Source organism: Lissotriton helveticus, chromosome 1_1 (assembly GCF_964261635.1).
Source record: "Lissotriton helveticus chromosome 1_1, aLisHel1.1, whole genome shotgun sequence".
Classification (NCBI taxonomy): domain Eukaryota; kingdom Metazoa; phylum Chordata; class Amphibia; order Caudata; family Salamandridae; genus Lissotriton; species Lissotriton helveticus.
Window position 1 is genome coordinate 957,782,878 of NC_136057.1, and position 26,330 is coordinate 957,809,207.

The following is a 26,330-nucleotide window of genomic DNA, read 5'->3' on the forward strand; positions in this document are numbered from 1 at the left end:
TTGCATACTAATGACCATCCTTATGTAGAACAAGAGGCCACAGAAACTGATGAGGCCAGTCAGCAGTCCAGGGCCCCCACTCCTCCCTCAACATCTCCCTCCCTACTCTATGCACACAAACAACTCCTGACATACACCCCTCCCTCAACATCTCCCCCCCCACTCCCTGCACTCCCGCCACTCCTAGCCTTCGCTCCGCCCCCAACAGCACTCCCCCCATTCTCGGCACTCATCACATTCCAGACATACACCCCTCCCTCAACATCTCCCCCCCACTCCCTGCACTCCCGCCACTCCCAGCCTTCGCTCCGCCCCCAACAGCGCTCCCCCCATTCTCGGCACTCATCACATTCCAGACCTACACCCAACCCTCAACATCTCCCCTCCCACTCCCTGCACTCCCGCCACTCCTAGCCCCCACTCGTCCCTCAACAGTTCACTCCCCACCCTTAGCTCCACCTCCACTCCTGGTCCCCACTCCCCCCTCAACATATCCCCCCCCATTCTCACCCCCCATCATTACACTTGCCCCCCCACATCGATCAGTCACCACACGTCTCGCATTTGCCCCTCCCCTCCTGTTACCGACTACCCTTCCAATAACTCTAACCTCACACCCAACGGCACGCTAGACGCAATAATGACCACCCTCCTCCAAGTGAAAGAAGATCTCCGCACGCTCAAAGAGCTAATCCTCACGCACACCGAGCACCCCCCCTCTCCACCACTTCTCAACGAATCATTAACTCCCCCCACTTCCTAGGCACCCCATACTTGGGACCTCTATTCCCTCTCGCAATACCTCCAACAGGCCTAAGCGCACCATCGGGACACATCCCAATTGCTCTTTACATTGGACCGCCATCCCCTCTCGCAATACCGCCAACCGCCCCCAGCGCGCAATCAAGACTCTCTCGGACCGCGACATACACACCCTACTCAGCACATATGCCCCTGCAACCCAAAACAGCGTATTAGATCACACAACTATACGTGATCCCTCCGACACAGAATGTAGAGTGAATGCAGTATGTATGATAGTGGTTGTATGAGTTTGTGGCAAATTAATATTTAGTTTCTATGGACTGTACGATATCTGTGTATTAATTGCTTTACCAATTTTATGTGGGTTTTTTTGTATAATTTTTTTTTCTATGAAATGAAGTAAGAATATAAAGAAATGATAAAAAATAAATAAAAATTCTAAAAAGAACCATATATGGAGTCACCTTGTGTTTAAAATAAGAAAACATAAAGTAGTTTTGTAGAGATATTAAGAGGTCGAGAGGGAAATTGTATTTCTTGTTGTTGTTTTCCCCTCTTTCCCTGACCTTGAAAGTATATTTAGAGGGGGTCCCATATTCATGTTAACCCAAAACAGCTTAGCCACCACTCACATATCCATCCCTACGATTGTCTCCAACCCTATTAGTCACCCCACGCATAGCAACAGAGGCTCTGTCCCCGACAACCTCACTAAAGTCCCTCTCACTATGGCCCCCTCCACCTCCCCTTGCACCCCCAGACTCAAATGCACACTTCTCAACTGTAGATCGGCCCAAAAACACTCGACGGAGGTCGCCGACCTCATCCTGTCTACGAACCTTGACTTGGCCATACTAACGGAAACATGGTTAACTGAATCCTCCAATCCTATCATGGATATCCTAGTCCCCCCCAACTACTGACTCACTAGACTTGACAAGTCCCACAAGACAGGCGGAGGAATAGCCTGCATTTACAAGTGCAATCTCTCTATTAATAAAGTCACCGCCCCTTCTCTTACCTCCTGTGAATACTTCTGCCTTGATGTCATCAGTGAGAACAAACCTGTATGCTCACTACACATCATGTACCACCCCCCGGGGGACAACCTCCTCTTCTCCCAACAACTCATGGACACAATGTCAATCAACGCAGGACGGCAAAATAGACAAATCTACCTTGGTGACTACAATCTCCACTGGAATGATAGCAGTGACGCAGTAGTTAATAGCCTTAAAAACTTCCTTATCACCTCTGACCTCACTCAAATTTGCAACACCCCAACACATGACAAAGGATCTATCCTCGACCTGGTCATCTCCAAAGAAGGCACCACTCAACTTGACTCAATACAACCCTGTGACTGGTCAGACCACCATATTATCACATTCCTCATCAAGGAAAAAGTAAAACTCATCCCGGTACAATACGCCATGCCCAAAGTTTGGAAAAGAGACATGAGGAAACTCAATCCAATCTCTCTACCCCCTAACAGCTGCAATCTCCTACTCCCCCCGACCGACGTCACTGACGTCCAGGACCTAACAGACCACTATCTCAACTCCATGGCCTCAGTAATCAATGAGGCCGCTCCAATGCAACTGAAAAGAGTATCCACTAAGATATCCAACCCCTGGTACAACGGGAGTCTCAATGAAGAGAGACGGGCTATGCGAATGGCAGAGCGCACCTGGAGATCAGTCCCCTCAGCACTGCATCTTAAAACTCTGAGGAAAAAGAGAAATGCATATTTCAGGAAAATAAAACGATCAAAATCAGAGTTCTTCAGACTCCAGCTAGACCAAGCAAAAAACCGTCCAACTAAACTGTTCGAGCTAATCCGATTTCAATGTAAGGAGCTACCCCCAGCTGTCAACAGTGTGAACACTACTCCTTCTTGTGAAGATTTCTCAGCTTTCTTTAACAAAAAAACTGACAATATAAGGAGCGACCTCCTCAATGACGCAATCCTTTACTCAATACCCAACTGCATAACTCCCAATAAACTAAAAAACAATGCGACCTGGTCATACTTTGACACCTACTCTGAAGAAGAAATTGACAGAATACTCAGCACCCTAAAACCATCCAATCACCTCAATGACCCCCTTCCTGCTAACGCCGTAAAAGACTTCATCCCTCTGCTACTCCCACTCTGGACTAAAATTATCAATAGCTCACTACAACAAGGAACCATCCCTGACGCCCTCAAAGTTGGACAAGTTACACCTTTACTAAAGAAACCAACAGCCGACCCCACTGATTTAAACAAATACCGTCCGATTACCAACATTCCCACTCTCGCCACACTCTTAGAAAAATGCGTCCAACTACAATTGACAAAGCACATAGAACAGTTTGATCTCCTCAACCCACACCAATCAGGCTTCCGAGCAGGGCACAGCATTGAAACTGCTATGACTCACATAATTGACGACGCCATCCAAATCTTAGATGAAAATAATACCTGCCTCCTCATCCTTCTTGATCTCTCTTCAGCATTCGACACAGTGAAACATGAGAACTTACTCGATCTCCTAAAGACAAGAATGGGCTTCTCTGGGACTGTGCTTCGCTGGTTCACTTCCTTCCTACACAACAGGTCTCAAAAATTCAAGAGCAAAAACTTGATGTCCTCCCCAGTACCGGTATCTTTAGGTGTCCCTCAAGGATCCTGCCTATCCCCTACTTTGTTCAACCTAGTGATGGAGCCTCTCACCACCCTGCTACAAGCATCCAATGTACACTTTCACATGTACGCTGATGACACTCAAATATATCTCAAGTTACATTCCCCCAAAGACATCCTGAGTCTGAATTCAACGATCAGAAGTCCCCAATCCTGGCTGGCCGATAACCACCTCAAACTCAATGCTATGAAGACTGAGTTCCTCCTAATCTCACCTCCCTCGAAAATATCCTCCGCACAAACATGGCTTAAGCACCTAACAGCACTCAATGTCCAACCGACAATCGTGGACTCAGCAAAATCCTTAGGCATAACACTTGACACCAACCTCAACATGCAGCAGCATATCAGCAAGGCTACTAAGGGGGCGAACTTCCAAATAAATACCTTGAGGAAACTGAAACCCTTCCTTCCAGCAAAAGACTTCCAAACAGCGGTACAAGCTCTAGTCATCCCGCGCATAGACTACGGCAGCGTGGCCCTCTGCGGCCTCCCCCTAACGTCAACTGCACCCCTCAGAGCGTCACTAAATGCGGCAGCGAGACTCATCACTGGATCATAAAAACATTCGCATATCTCCCCTGACTTCAAATCCTTGAACTGGCTGCCTCTTGAAGCCAGAATACACCTGAAAATTGCCTGCATGACGCACAAGGCTATTCACCTGAAATCACCTAGCTACCTCACTCATAAGTTGACAATTTCAGGAGGGTCCAGAACTACCAGGAGCACAAACAATCTTATGCTGAAACCGCGAAGATTCCGGAAGGAAAAAACTTATAAACGCTGCTTCCCTGGAATGGCGCCCAGGATCTGGAACGCACTTCCTCCTGAAACTAGGCTCATCTCCTCCTCCCTTCTCTTTAAGAGAGAAGTCAAAAGTATCCTTATGGCTAAATATACTTGAACAATGCGTCTGACCTACACTGCGAACAGTATTCCAGTATTTTATTATGATTTAGCCTATATATTCCCTTGCACATGTGTTGTGACTTATATTAGTCTATATATTTTAGCATATTAGCCTTGATTCCTCATACATGTACTATATATTTTAGTATAATAGCCTTGATTCCTCGTACCTGTACTGTATTTCTGTTATTTTTGTTATGTACATGAACTTGATGATTTACCTACCTACTATGCCCCCTGTTTCCCCTACCCTTCCACCAGCCTGTGTAAAGCGCTCTGTTATCTGCAAAGATCTTGTTCGCGCTATATAAAACTTTGAAAATAAAATAAAAGAAAATAAATATAAAAATAAAAAACAGAGCAGACCACTGGAGACACGGCAAGCATGGCTAAACAGGTGAATTGATGGAAGGAGGTTCTCTGAACGTCAAGTGACTTATGGAAAAGAACAAAAGAAATTATGTCAATCTCCGACAGGCATGTCTCACTTATTTTTCTAACCCGTGGCTACAGAGTTCCTCATACCCATCCTCGTTGTGCCTTGTGTTTCAACATTGCCTGCTTTTGCATCTTCAATGGAAGATCTACAGCAGATAGACTTGGGGTGAATACATTTAATAATGGATTCAGTGCTGGTCGCATAGATTACTTATTAATTACCTAGAAATTATGGCACACTTTTGGAGACTTGATTGTTAGGTACCGATTAGAGAGCGATCATAAACCTTTGTGTGCGATTCTAGGGCAAATACATTTAATAATGGATTCAGTGCTAGTCGCATAGATTACTTATTAATCACCTTGAAATTATGGCACACTTTTGGAGACATGATTGTTAGAGACATGTTAAAGAGTGACCATAAACCTTTGTGTGCGATTCTGGGATTATTACGACATAAGTCACCCACACAAATAGGTAATGAATTGCTTTCTTGCGATGTTGTCCCTACTAATGATATGAGACGCTTAAAATGGGTGAAGATATTCGAGAAGCCCGAACGTAATAGTTAGTATCACCTAGGACAACTCACTGTGCTATTACGGAGCTAGAGGCTAGCACAGCTAATACCATGGTTTCCGAGCTTCCCATCCATACTCAGAATAAATTGTTTGCCCTTTTGCGCACACATTTTATTAAGCATTGCAAGTCCAAAAAGGCTACAAACCAGAAAGTCTGTCACTGGATTAATAAGGAAAGTAAAGTGGCACGTGGATCATTAGGGCTAGCTATTAAAGCAGGTGATCCAGCCGCAGGAGTACCCAGAAAAAGGCCAAGGAAACCTGGGATGAAAAAAGATGGCAGGATCTCAAGGTAGCGTGTGCCTTGAGTAAAACCAAGCACTTCTGGAACATAATAAAATGGGACAGTGGAGGGCAACCGCAACAGCCACAAAACCATGTAACACAGGAAGATTGGGTTAATAATTTTAAATCCCAATATGCCCGCAGTCCATCTGAGAAAGATGCGGTTGTGATTACTTATTTGTTTTATCTAAATGAGGCCTTTTGCAGGGCTGACATAGATGCAGCACTTAGATCAGTAACGGGTGGGAGAGCACCTGGGCCAGACGTCATTCCAGCAGATATATTCCTTTATGACATAGCCAGATGGTGCTGGTATATTCTCCTGCTGGCTAACGCTGTTGCCCATGGTGCACCATTCCCTGACTCATGGAAAGGGGCTGAAATTATCCCTGGGGACAAATCTCACCCAGGAAACTACAGGCCCATCAGCTTAATAGACTCCATGCAAAAGATAATGGGACGGCTAGTTCTTAACAAGGTCCAAGAGTGGATTGATGAACTTAGTATCCTATCCCCCCTGCAGGCTGGCTTTCGGGCTTACACTAGTACCATCGACCAGGTGTTTCGTTATATTTTATTATACTGGGAGACGGTGGTTCTGGGTAAGGGTAGCTTGTATGCTGCCTTCGTCAACCTAAAGTCAGCGTTTGATCTTGTCCCCCGTACCAAACTATGGGTGGTTCTGCCAGAAATTGGTATGCCTTCTTAACTGCTAACCATCATAATCACATTACAAAAGGATAATTATGCTAAAATCCAATGGGGTTCACAGGGTAGCATTACCAGTCCCTTTCCAATCGAGAGAGGCGTGCGCCAGGGCTGTGTCATGGCACCTACGCTAACCTCCTTGTTCATCAACCGAATAGTGAATTGTATGGAATCTACTGCTACTGACACCCCAACATTAGCAGGTGTAAAAATCCCTATCTTAATTTTCGCAGACGACACATTTATCATTTCCAAGACCCTGAGTGGTCTACAATGGGCCCTGACAATTTTTGAGTTTTGTTTCACACAGACCTGAAAGTTAATGTGTCGAAAACGAAACTTATGTCTTGTAATCCACAAAGAGCATTCAAAGGTGGTATTTTAATGAATGACCGTCCTTTGGAGCAAGTCAATGCTTTTACTGACCTAGGGGTCAATATACAGGATGATTTGAAATGAAACCAACAAATTGATCTGGCAACACTGGAACACCGGCAGCTGTCTGGATTGCTCCAATCTGAGTATAACTCATCACTCACAAAACCAATCAGTCCGGTGCTCCAGATATATAATATGAAGGTTGTCAGCTCAGCGATTTACAGGGCAGAACTATGGGGTTGTGAGAACCTGACTAAGCTTATCATAGTAGAAATTGGTTCCTACGCAAGATAACCAACCTCCCACAAAGTACTCCAGGGTTGTCCCCTACCATACGACCTGGGTAGAAAACCAGTGGCTGACCCCGCAAAATTACACCCCCTACTATACTGGCGTAGAATCTGGATTTCACCTGAACTGGCATCATACGCTGTTGGCTTCAAAGATATAATAAAGGCAGATAATTTTCATCAAATTAAATGGCTATTTGAGGTTAGAGCTACTTTAATAAGCATTGGCATGGATGCATTGTGGGATGACCCTCTTCCCCTCGAAAAAGATAAAAGAAAAATATTGGGACATGGTAACGCACAACACATTGAGAAATAGCGAGTAATCTTCACTAACAGGAATCTTGCTGGAAATTAAACTAACCCCTAGCCTTGAGCAGAATTGGGATACAATACCAACCCCACGATCGGAAGTTATACTTCCAATTAAGGGTGGGCTCACTGCCAATAAGAGCTTTTACTGCTAGATGGGCTAAATCCGGTGATAACTTGTGTCCCGTATGCCAGGCTAATGTGGAGTCGCTGGCTCTCTTACTGTTCGCCTGTCCAGGATTTGTTGCCCCAAGACGTGCACGGCTGGTGCCAATTTGCAAATCAGGCACCAGAAGGCGCCATGAAGCAGAAAGAATACTATGCACCAACACATCTACTCCTATTGTTATAGCATTGGCAAAATTCTTGGGGTGGTCATGGGCCATAAGGTCGCATTCTCCTCCTGTAAAATAAGGTTGAGTCTGCTATTTCGCATTTGCATATATTTATTTATTTATGCAAGAGTTTTATATAGCGCTGGCTAGACCCGGAGGTATCAGAGCGCTTTACATGAGGTTCCACAAAATTACAAGATTACATCAGATCCAATTTACATCAGTTGCTAGACAAACAATTACAAGAGCATAGAAAACGAGATAAGTGAAGTGTAGAGGGGAAGAGGGTAAGGGTAAAGGGGAGGGAGGGAGATACGGCAGAAAGACGAAGGAAAGTCAGCCCAAAGTCCGGCTGGGTAGGTGACGGTCGAGGGGGAAGTCCCGAAACCCATCTCCTCTATAGCTATCAGGTAGCTCCACCGGGCAAAGTGTGTGTTGAACACTAGCTCAAGGCAAATAATGTCCATAATCTTGGTAACAGAACATTTCAACATAATTACCATAATTTAAGTGCAGATCCTCTGACTCGAAAACAGTTTAATATTTCAGACAGAGAGCATGGAGGTTACAGTCTCGACCACAGACGCCGCGGATGCCTGGTTTCACCTTGGAGATACCCAGAAGGGACCATCTCACAAGGAAAGCCAGGACGGGTTCCCCAGCGGTCTTCAGCGCCAGGACGCTTACGGGCAGCAGTGCGCTTTACAAGTCCCACACATTTACATTTACATCCCAATCATCAGAATGCAACCCAGATACAATTAAATCACCAAGTCAAACCCTAAAAACATAAGGTATTTGCATGTATTACCTCGATCCAAATATATCATAAGGCACTTTATCCAAAACAATTCTATCAGTTACTGGTACAGCTGAAACATTCACAAGAGACAAGTCTCTTTTTAGCTTACATGAAGATGAATGAGGCATAAACTCTGCGTCAACCAGTTCTGTGGCAGAGCATTCTGGAAGGTAATGGCCATTTATCAGCAGGACGGAAACAGTCACAAAGGAAAGTGTTACACAAACAGGTAACCAAAGAGGGACCCAATAGGGGTGCTTCAGCCATGAAAGGAAAACACAAGCCTTTGTAGGCGGAGTGTCTTAAACGGAGGGTGCATCAAAAGAGTCAAGAAAAAAAAATCATCTGATCCCACATAATAACCAGAAGCACTTTGCTGATACTAGGGGAGCTGTAACTAATCGTGACCAAATCTCTGTACCACTTTGGCAATGACATTTTTTAAAATGCTGCTGTTTTTATTAACCGAGTTCATATTATAATTTTTAATGTTTTTTTATATCAGTTTTTAGGATGGCTCTATCTAATTTCCCCAGTCAGGCTTTAAACCACTATTTTTGTACAGTGTTTTATGAAATATTTATGTATCGTGCTTGGATGACTAATATGTTGAATAAAGCTTGTTTGGACTGGATTGGCATCTTCAATGTATGACGTTTAACAGAATGCAACAAAGGCATACCCATATCCTCAAATCCACCACAAATCCACCACAGAAAACAAAAACCTCAGTAATTTTTCCTTATTTGGTTGTCCTCAGTTTCACTCATGGGTTTCCAATCACAGCCTCATCTTAGTGGCCAGTCAAATAGTTTTTCGCTATTAATGCACCTAAATTTACTTTCAAGCTAAAGTGACGACTGATCAAAATCCCTAAACTCAATTTGGTAGCCTCCTCCATCACCACCCCGCCTCCTCTCACATCTAGCCCCTCTTCTCTATCACCCCCCTCCTCTTACATATAGTCCACTCTCCTCCTTCCACATCACCACCCCACCCCTCTCACACCCAGCCACCCTCCTCCTCAACACCACCCCGCCTCCTCTCTCATCTAGCCCCCCTCCTCCATCACCACCCCTCCCCTCCTCTCACATCTAGCCCCCCCTCCTCCCTCACCACTCGCCCTCCTCTCACACCTAGTACCCCCCTCCTCCTCTCACATCACCTCCCCGCCTCCTCTCACACCTAGCCCCCCTCCATTTCCACCCCGCCTTCCCTCTCATCTAGTCCCCCTTCCTCCTATACCACCCTCCCCCCTACCCTGGCACTCCCCCCGCACCCTATCACTGTAGTCACCCACGTACCCACTACCGAGACTCCTACTTCACCCCCTCTTCCTCCACCACCCACCCTAACTCCCTCTACACCCACACCTAACACATACCCAGCACTCTACCCACCTCCTCCCCATACTCTCTCCACGCCTTTATCAGTTCTCACACCGAACCGAGTCAAATCTCCTCATCTTATACCACGCTCTACCACCCCCACCACTATCGTTCCTAACTCCACTCTGGACAAGATTATGTCCACCCTTCTCCAAATTAAAGACGAGTTACAAACTTTCAAAGAACTGTTTTCAAATCAACCTAGACACCCCTCTCTACCTAGTACCCTCTTATCCCGCAAGTCCTCCACCCTTCCTACACGCTCACACAAACACAACCCTTCTCACTGGACTTCAATTCCTGCCCATAATTCTTCCACCCGCCCTATCCAATGCATCAATCCACTGTCCACGTACGACATAAGTGCCCTCCTACACTCCTATGATACCGCTCCCATGGTCCACACAGCCACCACACACCTTCCCATCCCTACTATCCATTCCAACCCTCACAGGCCCCCTACACAAAATAATAGAGGTACCATCTCTAATAATCTAAAAAAAGTCACCCTCACTCTGGACCCCTCCGCCTCCCTCATCACCCCGCGGCTCAAATGCACACTACTTAATTGTAGATATGCCCCTAGACATGCATCTGACATAGCCAACCTCATTATCGCACTTGACCTAGACCTTACCATACTCACCGAAACCTAGTTAACAGAATCCTCCTCCCTCTCAATGACATTCTAGTTCCCCCTAACTATCACATCATCAGATTAGACAGGACCGGCAAGACAGGAGGTGGAATAGCATGTATTCACCGGAGTAACCTCTCAGTAACTAGAGCCGTCTCCCCTATATTCTCCTCTTGTGAACACATCTGCCTCGACGTCAACAGTGAGGGTAATCCAGTATGCTTTCTACATATTATTTACCACCCACAAAGAGACAACCTCACCTTCACTGAACACCTCAAGGACATGTTCACCACGAACTCGGGTGGACAAAACACTCAAATATTTCTTAGTGATTTCAACCTTCATTGGAACGATCACAACGATTCCGTGGTCAATAGCCTCAAAATCTTCCTCAACACCCTAGACCTCACCCAAATCTGCAACAGCCTCACTCACGACAAAGGCTCTATCCTGGACCTCATCATTTCCAAAGGTGATGCCACCCAACTAGACTCAATCCAACCCTGTGACTGGTCTGACTACCACATTATCTCATTCTTCATCAATGAATATGTAAAACTCTGCCCAGCCCAATCCACCAAACCCAAGGCCTGGGAAAGAGACCTGAAGAAACTCAATCCCAACTTGTCACCCTCTCCCAGCTACAATCTTCTCCTACCCCCCACCGGCAACAATGAAGTTCAGGCTCCCACCGACCACTACCTCAAATCAATGACCACGATAGTCAATGAAGTTGCCCCCCTCCAGCTAAAGAGAATCTCCTCCAAAAACTCAAAACTATGGTACGACGGTCGGCTTATCGAAGATAGACGAGCTATGAGACTAGCTGAACGCAATTGGAGATCTGCCCCGTCGGCTATGCACCTCAAAACACTAAAGAAAAAGAGAAACGCTTACTTTAAAAAAATCAAACAATCGAAAGCGGACTTCTTTAGCCATCAACTAGACCAAGCAAACAAACAACCAAAAAACTATTTGAGCTAATCAAAACTCAATCCAAGGACGTTCCACAACGATTACATAACACAACCAGCACTCTACCGTCCTGTGAAGAATTCTCTACCTTCTTCAAACTAAAAACAGATATCAGGAATGATCTCCTCATGGATCTAAGCCAATACTCCAGCCCCCTCAGCAAAACATCCATTAAACTAAAAAACAATGCTATATGGTCATCATTTGATACCTACACAGAAGAATCTAGAGGCAAGATCCTGAGTACCCTGAAGCCCTCCAATCACCTCTCGGACCCGCTACCTGAAAATGCTGTAATGGCTTTATCCCATGGCTTCTCCCGCTCTGGACCAAAATCATTAACAGTTCTCTTCAACAAGGATGCATCCCGGACTCCCTCAAAGTGGGACAAGTATCGCCCATACTCAAGAAACCCACAGCTGACCCTACTGACCTTAATAACTATCGCCCTATCTCCAACATCCCTACCTTAGCCAAACTGTTAGAAAAATGTGTTCACCTCCAACTGACAAAACACATCGAGCATTTCGACCTCCTCAACCGACACCAATCAGGCTTCCGTGCAGGCCACAGCACAGAATCAGCTATGACACACATAATTGATGACGCGCTTCAAATTCTTGATCAAAATGGTACCTGCCTCCTCATCCTACTTGACCTCTCATCAGCTTTTGACACGGTCAAACACGAGAACCTACTCGAACTGTTGAATATCAGAATGGGTCTCTCAGGGACAGTACTCAAATGGTTCACCTCCTTCCTTCATAACAGGATTCAGAAATTAAAAATTAACAACACTATGTCCACACCCGTTCCAGTAACACTAGGTGTCCCGCAAGAATCCTCCTTATCCCCAACCCTGTTCAATCTAGTCATGGAGCCACTCACCGCAATGCTTCAAGCCTCTAATGTGCAATATCACATGTATGCGGACGATACCCAACTCTACCTTAAACTACAATCCCCTGAAGACATCAAACTTCTCAACTCAACACTTCAGGACACACAGACATGGCTGGCAGAGAACCATCTCAAACGTAATGCTCTAAAAACAGAATTCCTCCTAATAGCACCCCCCTCCAAAATCCCCATCGCTCAGGATTGGCTTAAACACCTCACTGCACTCAACGTTCAACCTATCATTGTAGACTCAGCAAAATCTTTAGGTATAACCCTTGCCTGTAATCTCAATATGCAACAACATATCAGCAATGCAACAAGGGGGGCTAATTTCCAAATCAATACCTTGAGGAAGCTGAAACCCATCCTCCCAGCCAACGACTTTAGGACTGCAGTCCAAGCGCTAGTTATCCCTCGGATTGATTATGAAGTGCCGCCCTCTGCGGCCTCCCCCTATCAACCGCACCACTAAGAGCCTCTATCAATGCTGCAGCGAGACTCATCACTGGATCAAAAAAACGCTCACACATCTCTCCTGACTTAAAATCTCTGAATTGGCTACCTTACGAAGCCAGAATACACCTGAAAATCGCGTGCATTACTCATAAGGCCTTACACCACAATTCGCCCAGTTACATTGCTCAGAAATTGGCAATTTCAGGAGGCTAAAGAGCCACAAGAAACTCAGAAACTCTCCTTCTGAAACCACAAAGATTCCACAAGAAAAAAACATACAAATGCTCCTTCTCAGGGATGGCTCCCAGGATCTGGAATGCCCTCCCTCCAGAAACAAGACTTATCTCATCCACGGCATCCTTCAAAAAGGAAGTCAAATCGATCCTCTTGGCTAAATTCACTTGAACATAAGCTGTGAAATACTGTGGAACTTACAGTTTATCTCTCCCTGTATTACATTGTCTGAACCGACCACCCATTCACTTTTTGCTTCCTTGCATTATTTGCTATTTGCACAAATTGCCTTGTTAAGTATTCTTTTTGTCCTCATTTCATTTTATGTAACGCGCTCTGATATCTGTAAGGATCTTGTTCGCGCTATATAAAACTTTGAAAATAAAAAGGAAACCAGCTCATGGTTTGGATGTAAACAGGGAAAACATGTTCTCCTGCTTTATTGAGTACCATGCCATGGGAAGAATTTTAAGCAGCCACTGAGGGCAAGACAGACTATCTGCTTTGACCTTCGAAGCATCAAATCAGGTCTCTTTACTACAGAGCACGTCCGCAAAATGACATTTTGTCTCTGACAGAAAAAGACAATCAACCATACTCTGGATGCAGTGCAGGTTTGGAGGCCTTTGGCACATAATGGGAAATCAGAATCAGAAACAAACATTGTTTAATAACTATTAGTTTAAGGATCATATGAAATGCTGTTGCCTGCCTCCACTAAGCCCATCATGGGCCCTTCAGGTTTCTGATTGAACAGGGGAGAAAAACGAAAAGGCTACACATCTGACTAACTTGCATATGCTGTGCTGACAGGAGATGATAAAATATTGGAATGTGGTTATAAAAACTGAGCAACCAATATATCAACACAAAACCAGAAAAGCATAATTTCGCCAAAAATGTCCAGTTCCCTACTTTGTCTAATAGTTTAACCCCTTCCATGCGCGGCATACTCCCCCGCTGTGCTGGGGGCGCACAGCGCCCCGGTGCTCATGACGAGCTCAGCTCCTCATGAGGCACAGTGCTCGTTCCCGTGGAACGCTCAGCACAGCAGGGGAATTATCCACGCGTGTGAGCGTTCCACAGCTCATGATGAGCTCAGCTCGTCATGAGCACTGGAGCGCCGTGCCTCTCGTCAAAGATACATTAAAATATATTCAAACCATATACTCATTCTTGTGGATCTAGCTAAACACTGATCAATAGTGAACTGTTATTATGAGGGACTAAGTGCATTATTTTACAAGCATGTATCTAAATAATTGACCAGGTCCTCGTGAAATTAACTGGTATTGAGAGATTCTAATAAAACGAGTAAAGCCAAGATAGAGGGAGTTTTTTTGTAGACTTTAAATTGAGCACCACTGCAATCTCTTGGTTTAAAAAATCAAATCCTAAAAGTGATGTGTTCCATAATCATCTGTGGCTAAAGAGAATACTAATGTCAGGAGAGTGTAGGGGATTCCTACACAAAATCCTGTGGGTGCTCCTACGGAGAATGAAGACCTCAATGTTCAATTTCTTTGTCAACGAGTTCAAAAGATAAAAATGTTCATCTGTATATTTTTTATTCCGGAGTTCATATATTCTATTCCATATAGACTTGGTTAATGTTCAACAGGCATTCAGTTCATTATTCACCATCAAAACGGTTTAAATGCCAACATCCCAATGCATTTCGGGACAGGGGTCCCTTCATCAGGGGAATAGCATAGCTCGAGATCTTCAGTATCTTATATTCGAAGACCGCAAACTGAACGACCCGCCAGTCTCCTGACATTAGTCTTCACTTCAAGTCCCTCACTAACCAGAAGGGTCAACATCCTGAGGTGCCCAAAAAGTGTGAACTATTGGCTTTAGGATTACCTACCTTGAATTTGCTCTAAAATTAAGGCGTGCTACACCCCTACAAGTTTTTTGGCTAAAGAGAATACGCCATAAGCATGCGACTCAATGGTGGAATTCAGTCATGAAACTATGTCTGCTATCAATCTATGAATGATGTTCTCCTAAAAAGACTTCTTTCCACAAAGAGAATAAATGATTCAACAAAAAACTTACCTTTTCGTGTTTGTGTTTTTCCTTTTCTTTATCTTTCTTTTCTCTTTCTTTCTTATCTTTTTCTTTCTCCTTGGCCTTCTCTTTCTCCTTATCCTTTTTTTTCTTTTTTTCCTTTTTATCCTTTTTCTTTTCTTTTTCCTTTGGCTTCTCTTTCTCTTCAAACAACAGTTTTTCAGGAAACAGTGGTGATAAGGTTGGTAGCAAAGAGGGAAGCCTCACTCCAGTTGGTGTGCTAAACATCGGTAAGGGCATATCTTTAGAAGTCAACATTATTGGTGTAGACGGTGACTTTAACTTTTCGTCTTTACCTTTCTCCTTTGATTTGTCTTTCTTTTCTTTATCTTTCTTCCCCTTTTCTTTATCTTTCTTTTTTTCCTTATGTCGGTCTCTCTCGCGTCGCCCACTACCATCTTTTTGTCGTACTTTGGGGTCATTTTCCTCAAAGTCTTTCATTTTAAATTTGTACGACTCAAGATCATCTTCTTTTGACAAGTCTTTCCACATCAACTTCGTGTCTTTGTTTAAATCTCTGTCTTTATCCTTCTCTCTGTTCTTCTCTTTGTCCTTATTCTTTTCTTTATTTCTCTCTTTATCCTTTAGCTTCTCCCTCTCTCTTTTCCGCATTTTTGTTTTAAGATCCTTTTTCAGCTTCTTTTTTACATCTACAGAAGGAGTCATTTTATTCTTTTCCTCATAGACTTTAAGAAGAGGTTCTGGGGTGGGAGGTGAAGCTGAAGGCGAAGAAAAGCACTGAAGACTGCCTGGAACATTTGGAGGAGTTCCCTTTGGAGGAGTACTCATGGGTGGATTTCCCATAGGAGAGGTACCAATGAGATTTCCCATGAGGGAATTTCCTAAAGGCGGAGTACCAACGGAGGGGTTTCCAACAGGAGGTGTACCCAGATTTGCTCGTCTAATCACCTCATTAATCGAATCTTCCATTGTCCATGATGTATCTGAGCTTGATGTACCACCTGACAGAGGCAGTGGAGTGCTTTCACCTTTATGGAGACTGCTAGTAGAAGCTGTAAGTTTAGGAGTCGTGGGTTCTGAGATAGTGAGTCTTCTAGGACTGGTAAAAACCTCTCCCTCAGATTCTGGACCAGATGAGAATTCAAACGGATCAGGTTCTCGATCAGCACAAGCACGAGCAATTACAGCATCGATTGAGTCATCAATTGTTTTGTCTGCTTCTTCAGAGTCTTTTGACTGATTTTCCAGGCTTAACATTTCTTGCTCGGGTGGTGTTTGTCCATGCTTTACTTGGATGTTTTCTTTCCCACTCTTTTCGTTTATTGTGGCCAACGGGGGTTTAACTGGTGGTTCAGTTTTAATTGCAGATTGTAAAATATGTGCTGGAATCTTTGGACTCTTGGGACTCCTTGGGCTTTTAGCACGTCCGGGTGACTTCTTTTCTTTAATGAAAGTTTTTGGTGAACGTATGGGGCTTCCAAGGACAGCTGTTAATTGGGGAGTTTTCGGTGACTTTGCTTTATGCCCCGGTGAACTACTTTTTGATTTGGATTTTGACCCAGATTTTGATTCTGTATTTTTGGGAGTTAGATTCTGAGATTTTAAAACTGGAGCCAACATTGGTGGTTCCGGGGTGGCAGGTATTAAGTCTGTGGTTTCCTGCATATGAACTGGTGAAAGTATCGGAGGCACCTTTTGAGAGTTAATCAAGCTAAGAGGTTCTCGTGGTTCCAAAGTTCCATCAAGAAGATCAGCTTTACAAGTGGTTATTCGTGGACGTTTCATAGCAGGCATGTCTAGAGTTTCTGGACTTGCTAGTGGTCTTTTGCCGAAGAAGTTTTCATCATTAACTGAAACGTCCTCTTCCAGTTCTTCTTCCTCTTCCAGAGGAACTTGCATGGCTTCTGCAGATGTACCGCCATCAGTGGGTACCTGCTCTTCCTCTTCTTCTGTAAAAAAAATAATTTATTTAATTTTAATGGATTGTTTAATCAGATAAGATAACACAATAAATGTAAAACATCTATTCTGAACATCAGAAATAAACTGTTTACACTATCAAATTACTAAGTAATCTAAATACAAAAGCCACAATTGAAATTATGTAAAAATAAAATGTTACTCTTGTCAGCAAATCTTTACCTACCGTTAATCAAAAGAAAACGATGTACAATAGCCATCATGCATGCATCATCTAAAAAGTTCATACAAACAGCAAGGGAGGTGGAGGCAGAGGCAATGTGCTGCATATAAGATCAAGGAAAAGGGGCATGCAGTTCCTAAATGTTACAAGGGAAAGTACATATGTCATCCCCAGAAAAGAGCAGGTCGAAAAGATTTGAAAATCAGGAGCATGAGCCCACACCCACCCGACTCGGTGGCATGCTTCATTCTTGGGTAGATCCTCATTAGGCCGGTGCTGCAATGTCTCACGGGCACCCACAAGGGGAATCTTTGCAAAAGAAAGACAGCAAGAGGGGAAGGCGAAGGTAAAATCTCAGATTTTTTTATTTTTATTAGTGTTTATTTTTAAAAGGCCTATGCCATGGCTTAAGAGTTTCTTTACCAGTGTGAGCTTATGCAGCTCTGGCTTACCCAGACATTACCATCACATCAGTCTGCAGCCAGCCTGTACCTTCCCTTCCCATGAATGCTGCACTGCTCTTTAACAGGTACAAAAGTAAAATGGGCAGGTTAGGAGGGAAGGCGCACTAGAAAGATTAGCCCATTATACAAAACACTACATGAATCCATTGATTAAAGAGAGCCACTGGGAAATGTGAGAGACAATACAAAGCTGTTGCAAATAGTGAACTGTTGATGATAGAGTACCATTGATACAAGTAACTGACACTAAATCTTTGGTGGAATTGAAACTCAGTTGCTTATGACAAGGACAGCAGAAGATATGAAAACAACTAAGTTACTGATATTACTGAGGCAGATGATACTCTCGCTCTAACTACACTGAGCACTCAGTCATGGTGCTGAACCTCTGGTAATATTCATATTAGTCAACCATTAACAATATTGAGTCATTGATAGTATAGGGTCATTTTACTGAGGGGCTGAGAACCAGTGCGGTGCATCATTCTGAACATTCGTTTGGGGTTCGAATTAAATACCAATGCCATACACTAAGGAAGGGCATTAACTATGGTTTAATATCTACCCCATCATTACTGACCAGAGCTTAAGACCAGCATGTGGGAAATCAGTCTATTAAAACCCGTTCCTTCCCAAGCCTGCCCCAGCAAGACGGCCATTCGTTTCAGACGTTCCCTGAATGTAGTTTGCAGGCACAAATTAGTAATCATTAACAGCATTGTAAGCCTAGGGGCTGAGTCAATCTGAACATTACCATACAGGAGCCTAATATTAACTTTTCTTTTGGGCAATTGATGTGCTATTAGTTTGTTTATGAAATGTTCTAAAATATGCGTAGTTCAACATGTATTTATCAATAAAATGTAAGCTGCTCCAACCAGTCACCCAAACACAAAGAACATTACATTTGCAACTTTTTTTATATGTAAAGTTACATGGCGGCTAGTCCCTAAACTATCATTACAATGGTATCTCTATCGGTTATCTGTAAGCATTCTCCAAAGTGTTTTGCTTCTCCTTGTGTAAATTATTTAATGAAGTAAACCAACGTTTGTTTGATATTGTATACGAGACTGGAAGAGTTTATTACTATGAGAGCAAAATGCTATACAAATTATTGCGAAACTGATGGCGACCTGTGACCGTGACTATGCGTTTTACTCCAATATAGCCTGCAACCTTACAAGGGGGCAGACCTGATGATGTCTTATATGTGGCTCATATGACTAGGGAAGCTACTGAGAACTCTTATAGTCATAGCATTATACAAACCAAGCGTTTGAAAGCATGCGGGAAAATCATCTACTTCCTGGACTGCCCTCTATCTCCGGACCATTGACAGAACTGCCAATATATAAGGCTCGTAATAGAAAACCACTGTATGTGGCAGTAAAACAATATGCTCAATGCAACAGAAATCTACCAAGTGTGATTTTGATGACAAGGGAGTACTCTGATGGGTAGGTTTTGGGTGCTATTTTAAAAGGTACAGCAGATGGTAGCGGTCAGTTCAAAGGAGAGGGCAGTCAACAAGAGGGATGCCAAGAAAGAAAACAAGCCTTGAATCTTGAGATGGGGCAAGCATTTGTAGCGTTAGAAAAATGTTTGCAGAGTAAACGGATGTATAACAAGTAAATTAAGGCGGCTAGCACAGGGTAAGGAGGAGTGGGCGATAGATGGATTAGAAATCTCTGGAAGATACCATATCCACTGTGAAACCACTCCCTGTTTACCGCAACTGAAGGTAAATCTCAGATGGCTAAACAGAGTTCAAGAAGAAATGTTTAGACTTGTGGGAGGAGTCTGGAAAGACTAAGGCGACAGCTGGGGTAGAAGACCAGCTTGCTAAAATTCGTGGTTTTGGGAAAGGGGAAATGGAGTGATATAACTGATGTTGAACAAATGGCAGTTAGAGTGGTGGTCGACCTGACTAAAAAGAACGGACCCACTCTGAATGGTATTGGGTGCAGAGGCAGATGCGAGGTAGTTAACCTCAGTCCAGTACTTAATGGCTGAGGGAAGAACCTCAGCTTTTCATTTAAAGATGAAAAGATATGTTGATCTGGATGTCACCAGCAAAGTGATTGTTGGCCAAAGTGGCATTGCAAGGCATTGGCAAGGAGATTAAAAATGATACCCGAGGAAAGGCGTCTGGCAGTGAGGTGGGCTCAGTGCTGCTAAAGTACAGCAGCACAGAGCAGAAAGGTTTGGCCTCTTTTTAGGGTAGGAAGAAAGCAGCACCTCTAACGTCCTAACAAGACATGGTGATACAGTAAGTGCTGCGGAAAATGAAAGCATCAGGGAGGATAAACACAGGCATTAGATGGTTGCAGTGGCAGATGTTAAGCAGCACATATTTTCCAGCTTCCCCTACATTAAATGAAGGGTGCCTCACCTCCAGCTTCTATTTGGAAAACAAGTTAGTTGTTTTAGAAAAAGGGGAGAACTATCAAGATAATCGGTTTTACACTACAGATTGCATTAATAGGCACTGGCAAAGCAAATAGGGCTTCTATTTTGGATTTGCCAGTGGAGACCTATTGGCTTTGCCAATGCTTCAGCTGATGCTGTTCCACATTAGCAAAAAGAATAAAAATGCTTGTCTGCCCAACAGTATCGCCAAAAAAACACGCACAAAAAAATCACATATTCCTCGCCTTTAGAATAAACCAAGTGCCAAACAGAATGCGAATTTTGAAACAGCAGTTGCTCCCACATGTTGGCAAGTTGCATCATCGGTCTCCGGCCTCGAACATCCCCAGAAGTGACAGTGTAGAGCCGTAAATATGTGGCACCCACGTCAGTTTCGACCTTCCCTCTTCTGAAACCCTTGACATTTGATCATTACAACTCTGTGGTGACAGTGTGGGAACTAACATAAGATCTTTTCAATAGGCACAGAGGCACCTGCAGTTAGAGTATTCACCGGAAAGAACATTACTGAGGGTAAGCAATTTGTTCTTTTGATGGATACATCTAACCACAGATTCCTCGCATTTAGAATGGATACCAAAACAGCACCACAGAAAAGGTAGAAGGTATAAGAAGTGGATACCCAAAAAAGTCCTGCAGAACCGAGTGGGCAAAATAGCTCTCTCTACAGACTTGCCTGGCAAAGAAGAATGGCTTAGTGAATATACACACAGATACCGATGTCCCTGCTGGGCAGAAGTCTAAGACACAACTTTTCTTCACCAACACGATGAAGGAAGTTCTTGGCTAGTTTCTTCTGGGCCAGTGCATTGTATGTCTTTATGCTCATCAGGACCAACCAGAACAGGCTCTCTTTCTACGTCTTCCCATTCTTGGCTCTGGCAAAGCACAAGAGGTGTTATATTCCATGTAGGTGCCATAATATAGGCCTCTGTCATTTCATTGCCCTTCACCTATATTCTTCGGTACATTACACTTGTCACAGTTTACAGGGACTCACCTTTTACCTAAATACGACACTGCATTCAGAACGCGGTTTTTCCCTAGTTCGAAATCTCACATATTATGCATGAGGATTATTGGAAGCACAGCAGGACTACCATCTCCTGTATAATATCTATGTATAAAGTTTATGCCCGACCTCATCCTTAGGACGACAAAGTAATACAGCAAGGTAGGACCCCTGGGGAGACCTATGGGTATATATACATCACATCTTGCTAAGATAGACAGAGGAGACTGAGACTTCCCTGCCGACACACTGACCAGAGACGCTGAGGTTCCCGCATGCAGATACTCCAGCTCGCAGTGGTCTAACATCCCTCGCTGATCACTCAAGACCAGGAGGGGATCCCATAGTCTCTGGCTTTTGGTGAATGAGGGTGACTAAATCCTAGAGGGATTCTTGGCTTAACACCTACCTACACATGCTAGGTACATTTAAGTACATCTAGTTAGGGAGGCATCGTAGGAGTACGCATTATTTATCATGTGTTTTATATACTCAAATGTATTCATGATTATTGTAAGATGGTAGAGCTATACCATCCGTTTACATTTATGGTACTGCTAATCATGTATATTGTGTACTATCTAATGGTTGTTGCAGCTCATCTATTATACACTAGAGTAAGAACTGTTCAATAAATGCTTATTGAAAACCCCCAGCCTGTTTATTCTGTGTATCTCTCTGAGACAGACTAAGTAAGCACCAGTGACTGAGCGAAAGGTAGTATATTGTTTCCACAATCCTGAGGGATCGGGGTTGTCATGTTCGATGGTTGCCAAGAACTATTGTCTCCTTGGTGAGATGAGATTCTAGTGGCACTGTGAGCTAGTTGGTACAAGAAGCCAACATACCCAGTGGGGGTGTCTGGAATTAGTCTGACACCAATCCTACAGTGTATGTTGTCTAAACACGCAGATCCTGTATTTTTTCTATAGGAGCTACACAACAGAAGTGATGGTTGTGTACACAGAATTTCATAGTGTCCTCTATATACACAAAGAGGCATTTCATCGGATCAAGCTGGTGAAGCCTTTTTCCTCCTTTGACAGATGTAGCAGAGAATAAAAGTCAGTGAGGATTATGGGCTGACCCACGTGGCAGGGTGACACATGCTTTCCAAGAAGAAAGCCTGGGTTCTAGCACCAATCTTGTCAAGCAAGGCAGTGGTGCATGGAGGTTACATTGGCAGCACTCATAAGTAATGGCAATAAAAAAAATCCATCTTGATGGTGAGAAGACACAGAAAAAAACAGTGGTGCACGGACTCCCAACAGCGTGCATATCAGAAACTTTAGGAGCAAGCTTAGGCCCACTGAGGCATAATGAAGAGCTTTGGCGGGTACATGTGAGAAAGAAAGGTGGGAAATGACGTCAGAGGATTCACACCTATTATGGCTCTACAGCATGCCTACTGGAGCTGTGAGAGGACATCACAGAGTCCGGCCTCACCACGTGCAGGAGCAACTGCACCTTAAACATCCTGATGCAGGTTCAGCGCTTGGCTTTATTCTAAAGAAAATAAATTTTCTGTTAGAATTATCCATCAGAAAAGCACAATGGTATGTACGGGCACAAGTCATGAAGCACACACATATGCATTATCATTCATGCACGCATGTAAGCGTCACGACTAACAGCAGTCTACAATGAGGATGTATATGTATGCATGAATCATCATGCATATGTATCCATATAAGGCATAAGGGGGGCCACCATTATTTGTATTTACTGTTCCATGGTGGCCGATGTCCATCTTGGAGGGATTAAAAAGAAAAATGTCGCTAAAATGTGCGTGAAAGTGTTAGAGGAGAGATGAAAATTACACCTACTGGACAAGTCCTAAAGTAAATATATGACATCACTGATGGGGTAGGATAGAAATCAGAGTCATGGCAACAGAATTAAGAGCTGGCAAGATGGAAATGGAAATGGAAATGTGCCAAGAGGTGAGAATGGAGGGGGGTGGGGCGATTGGGGGGAACGGGGTTTACAAAGGAAAACATGGTTGGATAGAGCAGAAGAGATTAAAGAAAAAAAGACAGGAGGGGCGAGGAAGAAATGGAGGAACTTGGGTAGGGGAAGCTGAAAAATATAATTTGATCAAAAGTAGGAGATGGAAGGGTGGGGTGGGAAAATAAACCGGCAAGCTGGGACTTGGTAGGGTGAGCAACGCTGGGGTGAGCATATGAGAGGAAGTAGAATACAAGGGGGATGAAGTAGAACACGAGGGACAGAGCAAGAAAACACATGAACTTGCATGGAGGGCTAAAAGAAACCAGTATTGACAAAGTCAATAGGTCTCGCCTTTGTGAGATCTGTTGGCTTTGGTGGAGTGCAGTAGCATTGAGTGGAGTACCATTTAGTGGGGTGGAGTGTCATATAGTGAATGGACCGGCACTGAGTGGAGTGGCGTGGAGTGGAGTGGGGGTGGCACTGAGAGGAGTAGCACTAAGCGCAATGGCAGTGAGTGGGGTGGCATTAAATGGTATTGAGTGTTGCCAGAGTTGCCACTGAATTGACCTCAAAGCCTTGTGCTATATGAATGCCACTGTAATCCAATAAGTTAGCAAGTATCCCACCCTACGATCTATGTAAATATCTGATGCCCTTGATCTATTGCAGGGGCTTGTCTTTTTTTTTTTAATATAGATGGAGCACTCAGGAATAGTATTAGCTTTTCTTTGTTTGCAAGTAATTGCATTTGTGGCACTTGGCAAATTCTTGATTTTCAACAACAAGGTGATAGATTGAATGCTTGAATTAATTTTAGTCACCAGCAATCACTCGGGCCACATTCAAATCCATCGTTTTTGGCACACAATCCCACCTTCAGTTTGGACCTAGCCAACCGGAATACAAGCCACCTGAGACTGGTTTCACTCTTAGTCACTGTGTCTCTGGAACAAAGCTATATGTTGTATTCTCTTATTTTAACATCTTCCCTTTAAATAGAACATTCTATGTCTGCTGATGTCACCTTGCAACTTAATGCTCCAAAGTTCTCTTATAGTCAGTTGCTCCCAAGCCTCAATGGGAACACCAGCTTTTCTCTGTATTTCTAATAAAGTACCTTATTGAGTAAAACTGCTCCAATGACTCTATAACATCGATTACAACAGATGGCGACGATCGACTTGTGGAGCAAACGGAGTACAGAGTGAGTTATTCAAAGAAAACTCAACTGGTGAGAAAAGAACCGGAAAAAGAAAAACGCGTGCAGGAAAAGAATACCCTTTCGCCACAAATAGAGATTTGATAACTAACCCCTTCTCGCAACAAGACCTTCGATAGAAACCACGTCATTAAGAAGAAATGCAAGAACTTTCAAACAACCATAACACGGTGAGCAATTTAATTAACTGATATCGTGACGGTTTTCCAAACTTAATATTCGTATCAGTGTCGATACGAAGTTGCCGTGAAATTGATACTCGAAAGTGAATACATGATCTACTAGATCTACATTCACCAACCAAGCAGAAGCCGAAATGCATTTTACGAACATGAACTTACTCACGAGCTCCGACCGTCTCAACTGCTGGTAGCGAGCATCGATTGTTTCCTCAACACGCATGCGCAGAATACGCAGCGTGCAACACGCCTAATACGCATTACCACGTAGGAACGTACAGGCGGCCATTTTGGATACAACTTCTCATTACCTAGCAACCAGACGAGTCGGATGAAATAACGCGAGGTAAGGAATTTTCTTGTTCCATCGAGCTTTTTGCTTTTAATTACATTTTGAGACAACAACCTGAACGTAATTATTAATCGAACCCAAATCGAGTAATTAAAGGAACTCTTATACGTCGTGCAGTACACTTTTACTCACATTTCAATTTCATTGGATTAACACAATCGGAGAACCCATTACAGTATACACGAATTTGTGAGCTTATTATTCAATATAAGAATCGAACCAACTAGAAAACACCATGGAGAACCCTAGTGTAATCGCACCACCTATGTTCCTTCAACAAAGTGGAGAACCACCCATAGAATGGGATGACTGGATTGACATTTTTGAGAACTACATTGAAGCACTTGATGGTAAAGACTTTAGCGCCATAAGGAAGAAAGCCTTACTTTTAAGTGTACTAGGAAAAGAAGGACAACATACATTCAAATATTTACCACTAGGTTTGAGCCAGGATGGTAGGGCTATTAATGTTTATACTGAGGCAAAGGGGAGAATGAAAAAACAATATTCTAAAGAAGTGAACATCGTTATGGCAAGGCATAAGTTCTACACCCAACCTCAGCGATCTGAAGAATCTGTTGACCAATTTGTTACTAGATTAAGAGAACTATCTCTAAAATGTAATTTCGGAGAAATGAGAGACGAAATGATAAGGGACCAGATGATCGTTCAATGTAAGAACAAAAAAATGCAGGAAAAACTTTGGGCAGCAAAGAATCCCACTCTACAAGCAGCAATTGACATTGCCAAAGTTGTTGAGGAATCCACGGCGTGTATGAAAGAGATGGAAAAGAAAGAGACTTTCAAGGAAAGTGGAAATGGACCAGTCTCGAGCATTACACAACTTGAAGTTGCTGCATTGAACAAGAAGGGATTTGAAACAAATGACAGAATTGAAAGAAGAGGTTCCGGAGGGTACAACAGTGGGGAAAAAGGAAGATATCAAATAAGAATGTGTAGTAGATGTGGTAGCACTTATCATGGCGCAGATTATAAGCGTTGTTTTGCCATTGACAAGGAGTGCAGGAAGTGTGGGAGGAAAGGACACTTTTCCAAGATGTGCAAGACATCAAATAGTGACAAAGTAGCAATTGTTGAAGTAAGACGTGAAGTGAATGTGCGAGAGAATATAGAAAATGCTGATAAAATATTGTGTTTAGAAGAAGCAAATTCTTCACGAATGGAACCTGGCAGGAGAAATAGGCCTAAAGCTAATTTCACCATCAACAAGAAAGAGGTAGAACTCATGGTTGACCCGGGTTCATTTTGGACAATAGTTCCAGAATCCTTGTTCAAGGAGAAATGGGTGAGAACTGCCTTGTTACCTAAAGACATTAATCCTTGTGGATACCAAGGAGAACGCATTGAATTAATAGGTTGTATGGAAGCTGAAATTGAGTTTCATGGACGTTATACCAAAGGGAGAGTGTATGTAGCTCGTTCAGGGCCAGCGAT

The 26,330-nt window shown here is 43.5% G+C and overlaps 1 protein-coding gene across 2 annotated transcripts in view; it reads right to left on the bottom strand.

Annotated features, from left to right (window-relative positions):
* TAF3 (TATA-box binding protein associated factor 3) overlaps positions 1–26,330 on the bottom strand; it is a 640,592-nt gene that overhangs the window by 236,475 nt on the left and 377,787 nt on the right. The window contains exon 3 of one of the 2 annotated variants that reach the window (XM_078677024.1): positions 15,151–17,072. In XM_078677024.1, coding sequence (XP_078533150.1) covers positions 15,151–17,072 — 1,922 coding nt within the window. The remainder of the gene's footprint in view (positions 1–15,150; positions 17,073–26,330) is intronic. The other variant, XM_078677032.1, reaches the window with a different exon arrangement.